General features: G+C 39.6%; 1 protein-coding gene across 1 annotated transcript in view; it reads left to right on the top strand.

Annotated features, from left to right (window-relative positions):
• Window positions 1-12,815, top strand: part of JAKMIP2 (janus kinase and microtubule interacting protein 2) — a 188,604-nt gene that overhangs the window by 122,009 nt on the left and 53,780 nt on the right. The window contains exons 4-7 of the mRNA XM_006148053.3: window positions 3,227-3,436; window positions 5,238-5,336; window positions 11,436-11,582; window positions 12,226-12,366. Coding sequence (XP_006148115.1) covers window positions 3,227-3,436; window positions 5,238-5,336; window positions 11,436-11,582; window positions 12,226-12,366 — 597 coding nt within the window. The remainder of the gene's footprint in view (window positions 1-3,226; window positions 3,437-5,237; window positions 5,337-11,435; window positions 11,583-12,225; window positions 12,367-12,815) is intronic.

Here is a 12,815-nt window from a genome sequence, read left to right as displayed (position 1 = left end):
TTTCCCTAAGAATTCCAACTATGTTCTTTGGATGATATCATTAGAATTTCGATTTTAAGTTAGGAGTAGATATCATAGGACATTTTAAAGCTGAATATGTGTAATTTCCTTTGTACTACAATACAGTGTGACTGTAAAATATTGCCTTTGTCATTATTCCTGAATTCTCTATCTATAATGCATTCTATTACACTCCTTGACATTAAAGACCAAACACAGTGCAGAAATATTGGTCTCTGCCTGCCTTTGGTTTTTGCATCAACAGTGACTAAGGAAGAAGGAATCAGGACCGTCAACCGTACAGTCGGCAGGTAGGTAAATGAAAACAAAGCTTGTGATAGTTTTTGTCTGTTAATCGTTTTCAATGTAAAAGCTATGAATAAATTCACTCATTGTTCTCTAACTTTTTCCCATGACTTCCTTCCACTGGCATATTGCTGAATTAGATATGAAATCCTTAACAATAATAATATAAAAATCTAAGCCACCTGAAGTATGTGATTCACAAGTTAGGTATAAACAGAATAATGTGGACAGTTTTTTTTATATAAAAATCTCGTGTTCATTTTTCCCCTTCTCTTACCCTGTCTCTACCTTGACACACCCTCCCTCCCCCCGGCCCACAGCTCCACTGTTAGAACTGAAAAGAGAGAATGGGAGCTGTTCTGTGTAGAAAAGGTTCTGATAAGCACACACACTCACACAGACACACACGGACACACACCTCCTCCATCAAAGACCTAGAGGTTTGGTCAGGTTTCAGCATTCTGAAATCAGAAGCCATCCCTATAATCACTATGCAGTAGAAACTCCTCAATCCTAATTTCTAGCTATTCCGTGGAAAACCACTCTGGGAGAGGCTAAAAGTATATAAATAATTTTGGAGCCAGTATAGCACAGTACATAATAGAATGGGCTATACAGTCAGAAAACAGAATTAAAAACAAGGGCTTTACAGTGTAACCAGTGGTATGACTATGGCCAAGTTTTTAACCTTTTGGCTTCTGAGTCATCACCTGTAAAATGTTCATAGTAGAATCTGCTGCATAGGATTGTTATCCAATGAGATGAGGTGTATAAAGCTCTGAGTATAGCACATTTAATATAGTGAAAGATGGATAAATTTCAGTTACAGTGATGGTTATGAGGATGGTTCCATGGGCAGTAATGGAACGCTTTCCTAAGGAAGTGTAGTTAGGTAGGGCACATCAGAACCATCAAGGAACATGCAGATCTGGAGTGATTTTAAACTGTCAATGATGCTATAGATGACAGGTCTGAACATTAATGTGCTACTCATTTAAGAATAACACTGGGGGCCAGCAGGTGGCCTGGTGATTAAGGCACTGGATCCCATGTGGCCAACATGGTTTGAATCCTGGACCCAGGGGCTTAAAAATCATACCAGGGCAGATGTGTATGTGTGCCCAGAATCCCAACAGAAGAATGGAGAAGGGATTGCGATGTGGCCATCCTCCCTGGGAGTGATTTTTCACTTTCCCCTATCTCTCTCTCTCTTTCTGGTGAGTACATACACCATATGGCAAAAATAAAATAATAATAATAATATTGAATCCAAGTCTTCTACAAAGAGGAACTAGAGATAATAGTTTCATTCCAAAATTAACAGAACAGTATTTGATTTCTCACTGTTACCAGACGATGTTACAGGATCATGCAGAATTTAGCCCAATGGCCTCCCAAAATTGACCTAAAATTTAATCATGTGACCTGGAGGCAATAGTTCACAGGTTTTTATATGTAGAAAATATGTAACTATGTAATACAATTTCTGTTCCAGATTTTTTTTTTCCTGAACCAAACACAGCAAAAAAAGCTATCCGTTGTGCTTTGTCCTATATTAGGAGGCACCTTTAGGAAGAGGAAAACAGCATGATGTCATTTGTATTAAATGTCTTTTTCTATCTGCATTTTGAATATTTACTTAGAATATAATGAAATGAGAAGGCTTCACCGAGTGGCTGTGTCTTCTTTTTTTTTAAACCCCTTTTTTTTTTTTTTGAGAGATTTTTACTATAGGGCACATGCATTTGCCAGAAAGACAGAGAGAGACAGAGAGATAGTAAGCGAGAAATCACCCCCCGGGGGGATGGCCATGCCACAATCCCTTCTCCTCCATTCTCCTGTCGGGATCTGGGGCACGCACGCACGCACATGCGCCCGGCATGAGTTTAAGCCACCGGATTCGGGACTTGAACCACAGTTAGCTACATGGGAGTTCAGAGACATAGCCATTACGCTAACTGTTGGTCTCTGGCTATGTCTTCTTCAAAATTTGCACATTCACTTCATTAGCCTTCACCCAAGCATGGCCAAAGGTTTCAGTCCAGTAGAATGCTGATCAGTTGATATCGATGTTGGTGGCCTTTTCTCGAGAAATAACTTCTGAAGCTATACTCAGGCTTAGCTGAAATGAGTGTTGGAATCAATAAATACATCCCTCTGACATGGGAAGGGAAACAGTGACTAATATTACCAGGTATTCTCCATCCCTGTTCTAGTCCCAACCATGATTTTCTGACAATGATGCTTACTAAGAACTGGTAGCTCTGAAAAATAAATGGAAATGGAGGGAGCCATATGTTGCGTTGTTGGAAAAGTCATGATGTATTTTTTTCTATGCAAAAATGCATCATGACTTTTCCAGCGACCCAATAATAGGAACCATGAAAGGCCCTCCCTCCAAATTCATTACTGGAACACCTACCTATTAATCTTAGGAAACATCCAGGCCACTGGAAAGTCTGCAGTTCTTTAGTTACCAACGATTAATTACTAGTAGCAACTTCTATGTGGATTGAACTCAAATGCCTATTACCCCAAAAAGGAGATCACATGACAAATTGTCCTGGAAAACTTTGTAGTGGGATATCTGTTATCTGTTTTTATTAACATTAACAACCCCTTTTAAAGTTAGCTTTTTCTTTCCATATCTAACCAACCCAGACCATTTCAAGCAATATATTGAATGAAACATCTACACAGGATATACTAGAGAGAAAAAATTACTCTCCGTGACACTTAATTAACCCAGGATAGCCCTTCATTACACAATGTCACCTCATCTTATTTGCAAATTCAATACATTTGTCATAGTCATGTTTTTTTCCCTCTATCACTCAGAGAAGTTAAACTCACACCACTGTAAAAATTCATTTCTTTGCGTCATTGTTAAATAACACGTCCTGGGTCTCATTTAATTCAGATGGATGAAATCAAAGCCAAGGACAGGATCATCTTTTCCCTAGAAAAGGAACTGGAGACTCAGACAGGCTATGTACAGAAACTCCAGCTGCAGAAGGAAGCTTTGGATGAACAACTCTTTCTGGTCAAGGAGGCCGAGTGTAACATGAGCAGTCCGAAACGAGAAATTCCAGGGAGAGCGGGCGATGGCTCCGAACACTGCAGCAGTCCTGTAAGTCCACCGAAGTCCAAGTTAAGAACTTAGGAGTCATCTTTTATTTAGCTCCCAAGTTTTACTTTTCACGTCAGCCCTTTTCCTATTTACTACGAATAAATCAATCCTACCTCCTACTATAAAACCAGCTAGTATCTTGGGAGTAGGGTTTTCAAAACTCAGACAACAAAGTGGTCTGCACTGCATTAGCAGATCACATGAGAACTGCAGATCTCTTCAAGCTCTTCCTAGGTGTTCTTCTAGCCAGGAAAACCTACCTGAACTTAAGACTATAGTAAGAATCATAAATGAGAAAAATATTCTGCCACTTGCCAAGACTGGTCATTTTCTCTTGGTGAACAATTGGGTTGGGGTAGGAATTGGGAAAGACAGTTATCCCCTACAGGGGTCGAAATGTCGAACTGTATAAAAGACTAAAACCATTTATAATTATTACCTGAAAGCTTCTAATAGTCTGACTGAACTTGCCATTTATGTCCCTGGATTTTCATCCTTTTATAGGAAAAATTTTGGATGTACAGTGAGTAGCTTGTATAGCTGGCTATTACATCTTAGACCTTTGAGATTATTTAGCTGCTGAAATGTATTATTTAAGAACAGTGATGGGTTCCAAGGTACTACTTAGAACCAAGAAATGAATAATTTATAAATTGGTATTCAGGATATGTATATTCTAGTAATTGGTGGAATGAATATTGATGTAGGATTTAGAAGATTTAAGTTTCCGTTCTGTCACTGAAACTTTCCTGCAATACAGCTTAATTGTTAAGAAATGAACCTTGAGTCAGATCCTTTGCTTCACATCCTAGATCTGACTTTTACTGTGTAACCTTAGGCAAACCACTTCACCTCTCAGAGTTCTTCATTTGTAACATGGGGGGTCTCTAGTACTACTCCCTAAGAGTGGCTAAGGATTAGATATATAAAATGTTGGACACAGTGTCAACACCTTAGTTACTGACCTGCTGATATTAGCCACAAGACTTTGAGCAAGTTATGCCCTCCCTGAATTTTCCCCGTTTTCCTGAATCCTATAGGATATTGTGAACCTAGGGATGTAATGCGTGTGAAGCTTCTTTGCCCACAGTACAACACCATCAAATATAAGATGATAATATAAATGGAAGTATATGGTAACAACAATTCCGTGGCCTCTACAGCATAGAATGAAGCCATACCTGTTGTGTGTAAGGTGATTCGTGGCAGTTCTGACAGTGGGAAAGCCTGTTACACTGGACAAAATAAACTAGTAAAGGTGATCCTATAAACAAAGCACTGCCTTTTATAGGAAAAGGAAAGGCCCTGATCTTTTCTTACTCTGGCCTTTATCTCCATGAGTATGCAGGAATTTACCAAGCTTGGCCCTCCTTATTTCCTACTCTGTCCTCTTCCTTGCTAAGTGTAATAGTAGCAGGAGAGCTCTTTGAGCTATAGGACGCCATGTGCAACCATGATGCATGCATGCTCCTTGAACCTCATGTAATCACAGTCTGACCTTGGTCTCAAGCATAGAGCTGATAAGCTGATCCAGCCTTTCTATGTGATGAGTCCTGCTCCAGGGAGTATCTGCCTCTCGGAATTCATCTGCAGCTTCAATCAGGCTTGGTCTTCAACTTGAGTAGTGAATATTGGGAGATAGACAAGGGTAAATACTTGTACTTCTCTTCATAAGAGAACGTTTTACTGTCACCTTGTGAACCTGAGAGAAAGAACAAAACCTATTCTTTTTATGAACAGTATTCCATAACCTTGTGAATAGTGGTACTAGAGAAATACCTACTTTATTTTTTACGTGAAGGATTTGCGAAGAAATCAAAAGAGGATAGCCGAACTGAATGCCACTATAAGAAAATTAGAAGACAGGAATACCTTACTTGGAGATGAACGAAATGAATTGGTGAGTTACACTCAGAATGCCTTTGCTGTTTGTCCTTAAGCATGTCCATATGTCACAGACATATGTATTATGTTATAGGATTATAACATAATAGGGTTTCCCTATGACCTGGTAGTCACATGGTTGACTGTGCAGTTCGAATACTAGCCCCAGCAGCTTGGAAGACACACTGAGGAAATGTACCCCAAATCTCAGCAGGGTGGAGAAATGGAAGAAAAGGAATTGTATTCTGTAGCCATACCCCATTGGAAGCTGCTTTCTCCCTCTCCCTTTCTGTCTGTCTCTGTTGTTCCTCTCTTTGGTGAGTGCATGTACCTTCTGGCAAAAGAAAAAACAAACATAACCTAATAGAGAAAAATACACAAATAATAAAGATACAGTTCAAAAGAAGTTCACAAAAGGGGCTGGCGGGATGGTTCGGGGCACTGGACTCCCACATGGCTGACCACAGTTCAAGTCCTGGAACTGGTGGCTTGCTTTCTCACTTTCTCTCTCTCTTTCTCCCTCTCTCTCTTGTTCTCTCACCCTGTCCCTCTCTAGTCAAATTTAAATAAATAAATAAAGCTAAATAAAAATAATTTTTAAAAAAAGATGTTCATAGAAGAGCATGCCTACTTACCTATCACCCAGATGAATAAGAAAATGGCCAGTGTCTCCTAAGCTCTCTCACAATCACTGTCCTTCTGAAGTTAGCCACTATGCTTGTTACTATTCTGGTACCTAGTATTTAGATACTGTTCTAGTACCATCATAGATGTCTATCACCATTGAAAAATAATTTTATAAATGGAATCATTCAATGGTTACTCTTTGTGTCTGATTGTTTTTGCAGAGCATTATGTTCATGCTATTCACTTGTTGTGTTGGATATAGGATCCATTCCTTTTCATTAAGGGGTAATATTAAATTAATATATCACAATATATTTATCCACTCTATTGCCAGTGGATATTAATGCAGTTTCTTAACACTCTTAAGCTGTTAAGAAAGGTGCTGTTGGAAATGGCAGATATCATGGTGTTGAGGTGCTGGACTCCCACATGGCCATTCTCAGTTCAAGTCTTGGACCTAGTGGCTTGGTTTGTCACTTTCTCTTTCTCTCTCTCTCGCTCTCTCTCTCTGTCACTCTCTGGTCAAATTAAAAGATAATAATAAATAAAATAAAATAAATAATTCTTAAAGAAAAAAGAGAAAAGTGCTGCTACATCTTTGGTGAAAAAATGTCCATTTCTGCTGAAATCGTAAAAAAGGAGTAGAACTACTACATCATAGAATATACATACAGTCAGCTTCAGTGGTTATTACCTTTTTATTATAGTTGGTACAGTTTTCTAAAATTGTAACAACAATTTACACACCCACCAACAATGGAAGAGAGTTATAACTTCTTCACATCTTTGCCAACATACAAAGATAATTGTAATTTTAACAGTTTTAGTTGTCAAGAGATATAATTGTATTGTGATTTTAATTTTTATTTTCTCTAATACTAAAGAAGTTGGATAAATTTTCAAATATCTACAGCCTTTGGATATCCTTCATGATTTGCCTTTAATCTGTTGCCCATTTTCTGTTGGGCTGACTTTATTTTTTTTTTTTCAATTATTATTAGGATTGGGGCCAGTAGGAGGTGCAGTAGTTAAGGCACTGGACTCCCATGTGGCCAAAAACAGTTCGAGTCCCAGACCCAACAGCTTGAAACTCACATCAGGCATGTGTGCCTGTGTGCCCAAGACCCCAAGAGGAGAATAGAGGAGAAGGGATTGTGGCATGGCCATCCCCCTCGGGAGTGATTTTTTTGCTTTCTGACTCCTTGTCTCTCAATGTCTCTCTGGCAAGAGCACGTACCATATAGCAAAAATTCCTCAAATATAAATTAGTATTAGGATATTTTATGTCATTTCTGGAATATTCGTATGTTGAATATCTTGTTCTGTGGCTTACATTTCTCGTTTCTAATGGTTCCATTCATAAAAATAAGTTACTTAATGTTTTCCTGTTTTCAAATATATGCATTTTAGGTCATAATTGACCCTTTAAGCCCAGCTTTAAACTTCAGGTCCCTTTAAACCTAGCTTTAATCTCACCTGCAAAGTTTTGATACATCATAATGTATTGCTATTTTATTTTAAAATATTTTTTATTTGTTTGTTTCTTTTATGAGAGAGAGACAGCTAACTGTTTCTAACTAGGCCTTGCCATGCCACAATTCTCTTCCCAGCTCCCAGCTGCCAGGATCCCAGGTGCACACAGGTGCTCCCAGTGTGTGCAAGTCAACTGAGATGCAAACTCAGGATCCCCATGCAGCCCCAGTACTGCCCCACAGCACCAACCTCCTATGCCACTGTGGCTAGACCTCAAGATCTTTTTTACTTTTCTGTAGTTTCTGGACTGACAAGTGGTATGGTGGTTAAGGACACTGGACTCCCATGTGGCCAACTGCAGTTTGAGTCCTGGACCTGCGGCTTGCTTTCTCACTTTCTCTCTCTCTCTCTCTGTCCCTCTCTGGTCCAATTAAAATTAGTACATAAATAAATAAAGTTAAATAAAATAATTCATTTCAAAGAATACTGTGTAATTTCTTCTTTGGTTCCTGAGCTACTTCGAAGCATATGGCTTAACTTCCAGACATTCGGAGATTATTGATTTATCTTTTTGTTATTCACATCTATCTACCTTAGTTCTGCTATCGTCAGAAAACATACCTTATTTTATCTCATTACTTCAGAGTTTGTTGAGATTTGTTTTCTGACTTCAGCATAGGGTCAATTTTAGAAATGTTCCATGTTCACATGTAAAGAAGGTATACTCTGTAAATTATTAGTTGCAGTTTGACTCAAGTTTGTTAATAGTCCTATTTGAATTTTCCTAGAACCTCATTAATGTTTTCATCTGCCTGTTTTCCTGACAGACTTGTCTATAACTCTTCCGACTTTTGTCAATTTTGCTTCCTCTATATTTCAATTATGTTGCTAGGTGCTTATAAATAATATTCCTTATGTTTTTTTGTGCACTGACCCTATGATTACTATGCTGTTTGCTTGTCTGTAGTAATATTCCTTGACTTAAAGTCTTTGTTTTTAGTTGAACTGAATTAGATTATTTTCCTTTTTTAAAGATATTTTGCCATAGGGTGCATGCACTCTCCAGAAAGAAACAGAGAGAGGGAAAGTGAGAAATCACCCCCTCACCCAGAGGAGCTGGCCACACTGCAATCCCTTCTCCTCTCAGGATTTTGGACAAATACGCACACGTGCTTGGTGTGATTTTTCAAGCCTCTGTGTCCGGGACTCAAACTGTGGTTGACCATGTAAGAGTCCAGCCCTTAACCACTATTGCACATACTGGTCCTAATTTCTTTCTTTTAGTATTTGCGTGAATGTGTGTGTATGCCCGTATATCTGGATATATGTGTGTGTGTGTGTATGTCTGTGAGTATACATGTATGTTTTTATGTATATATACAAATAGATGCACAAATATAGCATCCTTTTTTTTAACTTTCCATCTTGATTTTATTCAAGGCATATCTTTTATAAGGACCATCTTGTGGGATGTTATGGGATGTGGCTGTTGATGTACAGTGTGGTAGAATTATAGGTGTTCCTTTTTCTTTATACTTTATATCTGTATTTTCTATGAGTAGTATAGGAAGTTTATTTAAAACTTGGGCCACAACAGTAGTGTAACTGGACCTACATGGGAAGGTTCCAGGGCTCATAGCCCAGGGTCTCCCTCTGCATGCTACACACCAGGCACGGGGGTGTGCTCATGATCCGGGTGAGGCTAAGCCCGAATCACAGCATGAGCATTTGGTTGGGGGTGCGTATCTCTCTATTTCTTATCTCTCTCTGTTACCCTCTCTCTCTCATGGAGAAACTAAACAAATTTAAAAATATATATATTTAAAACTTTTGCCATTGACCTGTAGAAAAGGGAGAAAGTGATTAAGGCAGCTGGATCTCACATGGCCAGATGCATGGTTCCAGTCCCACACCGGGCAGCTTGAAGGTGTAGACACATAGGGCACATGCGTGTACATGCCCAAAATCCTGAAAGGAGAGAGAAATCAGAGAGAAGGGATTGGGGTGAGGGCACTCTCCATGGGGGCGGAGGGTGCTTTCTCACTTTCCTTCTCTTTCTCTGTCTCTGTCCTTCAAGCTCGCACACACTGGTGAAAATTAAAACAAACCAACAGCAGAGAGACAAAGACGAAAATAGCGAGTGAATCTAGTGGAATAGTTTGTCACTACATGGACTTAATCAATGAATACATCAGGTACTGAAGCTTGAAAACCAAGGATTAAGTCAGAGTATTTATAAAAAATAAATGTTTAGCCTTTGATCTAAAGTGGGAGTTTTCAAGTTGAGATTGGGATGAAGTTGGGGAAGCACTATGTAAGAATAACAAGGGGAGCGTTTCCGGTATTCATACGTAGCCAAGTCCATTACCTTGGCTCTTCCCAAAACCCTGTCTCTCTCAGACATCTCCCAGACACCTCCGATTCATCCCTGTCCTCTCTTTGCTTTCGTTGCTCCTCTTCCATTGCATATTCACATACTCACGTTCGCAATCATTAGTCTGACTAGTATGAACTAGTTACAAGAACTTTAAAATGGAGATTCATTATGCATAAGATGTCCATAAAATATATCAACTGAACAGAAATGTTACGAGAGTTAAAGAGAGAACTGTTAACAATCATCGCAAGACGTCCTCTCTTTGCTTTCGTTGCTCCTCTTCCATTGCATATTCACATACTCACGTTCGCAATCATTAGTCTGACTAGTATGAACTAGTTACAAGAACTTTAAAATGGAGATTCATTATGCATAAGATGTCCATAAAATATATCAACTGAACAGAAATGTTACGAGAGTTAAAGAGAGAACTGTTAACAATTATCGCAAGACAGACATTCATGAACTCAGATCAGCAGCTCTCAAGGAGAGGCCATTTTTGGCACTGTCTGATGCATTTTTGGTTTTCACAACTGGCAGGCTGCTGCTGGCCTCTAGTGGGCAGAGCATAGGATGCTTCCCAACATTCCTACAACGCACAGGACAGCCCCTGCAACAGAGTATCTGGCACAAAATGTCAAGGCTGCTGTCGAGATTTAAAAAAAAAAAAAAACCCACCTTAGACTAATTGGGAAAACAGGAGTACAAGCATACTTAATTGTGGGTGGATGGCAATTCATTCATACTTTTCCTAAGCTTGGTAAGATTTAGATATTCTTGGTTTTTTTTTTTTTTTTTGGAGGTTTTTGCCAGGATGTGTGTACTTACCAGAGAGAAAGAAAGATATAGACAATGACATGGAAAGTCCAGGGGGGTTGGCCATGCAGCAGTTCCATCTCTTCCATTCTCCTCCTGTGGTCTTGGGCACGCACACACACATACCTGGCATAATTGTCAAGCCACCAGGTCTGGGACTCAAACCACAGTTACTCATGTGGAATCCAACAATGTAACCACTACGCCATCTGCTGGCCCCAAGATTTAGATATTCTTAAGTGCAAAAATTGATTTAGTTTAATTCATGAATTTTTCCTCAATAGAACATTCTTAAAAATAAACAGCTTCAGTGTGAGACAGGAGATTAAGCAAGATCCCTGAAGGAGAGAATGGGCTGTCAGACAACCAGGCTTCAATTCAGGCAGGCCCTGGTTGTATTACTTAGTACCCGTGTAATATGGATGAACTGTTTATCTCTCTGAGCTGATGAGAGGTCAGCTCAGAGACCGGGGTTGAGCACAGTGGGGAAGCTGAGGCAAAAGGGGACAAGGTGAACAGTCACACTTCCTGGGCACTTGTACAAGCAATATCCCTGCAGCACCCCCATAAAGGTACTAGATTGAAATGAGGTTATAAAGACTATGATGAGAAGCCATTTGAGAAAACTGAAAGCAAAGCATTAATCGACCATTTAATTGATGGACTACAATACCCACGGTCAGCCCTGAGACACAGTGGGCAGTCCTACACCACATAGTTAAACAGGTAAAGGTGGCTCCTTTTGTTCCCACCAGTTTCCTTTCCCTAACCCCCGCCCCCATGCTCCCAAACACAAGAGACAGTCTACTTATTTCTTCCCAGTTAAAACGCGTGCGGGAAACCGAAAAACAATGTAAACCTCTCCTGGAAAGGAACAAGTGCCTCGCCAAGAGAAACGATGAGCTGATGGTGTCTTTGCAGCGCATGGAAGAGAAACTAAAAGCTGTTACCAAGGAGAATTCAGAAATGGTGCGTATCACAGGCTCTGCAAAACTGCAGCTTCCGTCTTTTTATTAGTCCAGTAACTTGACTTACTGCTCTTTCTCAGCGTATTTTTAAAATTCAGGGCTATTTGGATTTTCCTTTATGTAAGCAAGGAAGCAAGTAAAGAGGTTGCTGGCTCTGAATTTTATGGGGTTTCTAAATTTGTAGAACAGTAGGAGTGCTCCCAGGAATCTGCATGCTTTCCCAAAGCTCAGAAACGGAGAAACAAAGCTTCACATATCTCCCCAGCTACAAAACCTCCTCCCAAGACTGTGCTAACATTTGTATTTTTATAGACTGTTTCAGGCAGATCCTCTTCATCTTCTGAGATGTTACATAGCAATTGAGAAATAGATACCCACACTTGTTTTATGTATGTACAAGTGGTATGCTAGTGTACTCTTTAATAGACTCCCAATATAGCAAGAGAGATTTTCAGACAATCCCAATGATTTCAACTTACTATGGGAAGTAGAGAGCATGGATGGTTTTAGTTGGTGTGTGTATATTCAGGCTGGGCACTTTTCACATTTAGTTGGAGCCTCATAAACTTTCTACTGACATGTTAACAACTACAGTCTGGGATTTTTAAAATCTCTGCTTGTATTTTTCTTCTTTCGCATTCCAGAGAGAAAAAATAACATCACATCCACCCTTAAAGAAATTAAAATCTCTGAATGACCTCGACCAAGCTAATGAAGAACAAGAAACAGAGTTTCTGAAACTTCAAGTCATTGAGCAGCAGAACATAATTGATGAGCTCACAAGGGTAGGTCTTAATCGATCTTACACTCTAAGCTGTACCCAAGGAGGAGTAGTTAATAAATCAACAGACACAGAAAGCACTTAATAATTTTAGATTAACCTCAGAGGCCCAAGATTACATGTCCAATGTACAATTGTGTTCAAGAGTCTAAATTCTGGGACCAGCAGTTAGTGTAAAGGCTATGTCACTGGACTCCCATGTAGTCGACCGCGGTTCGAGTCCCGGACCCGGTGGCTTAAACTCACGCCGGGCGTGTGTGCGTGTGTGTCCAAGATCCCTAGAGGAGAATGGAGGAGAAGGGATTGTGGTGTGGCCATCCCCCCTGGGGGGTGATTTCTCACTTTCTATCTCTCTGTCTCTCTCTGGCGAGCGCACGCGCGCTATAGCAAAAACCTCACCAAAAAAAAAAAAAAAAGAGTCTAAATTACTAAAAATTGTATGTTATTAAATGA

This window comes from Tupaia chinensis, unplaced genomic scaffold, assembly GCF_000334495.1.
Source record: "Tupaia chinensis unplaced genomic scaffold, TupChi_1.0 Scaffold000228_1, whole genome shotgun sequence".
Lineage (NCBI taxonomy): Eukaryota > Metazoa > Chordata > Mammalia > Scandentia > Tupaiidae > Tupaia > Tupaia belangeri.
Note: the sequence above shows the minus strand (reverse complement) of the source record. Positions and strands in the feature narration are given on the sequence as shown.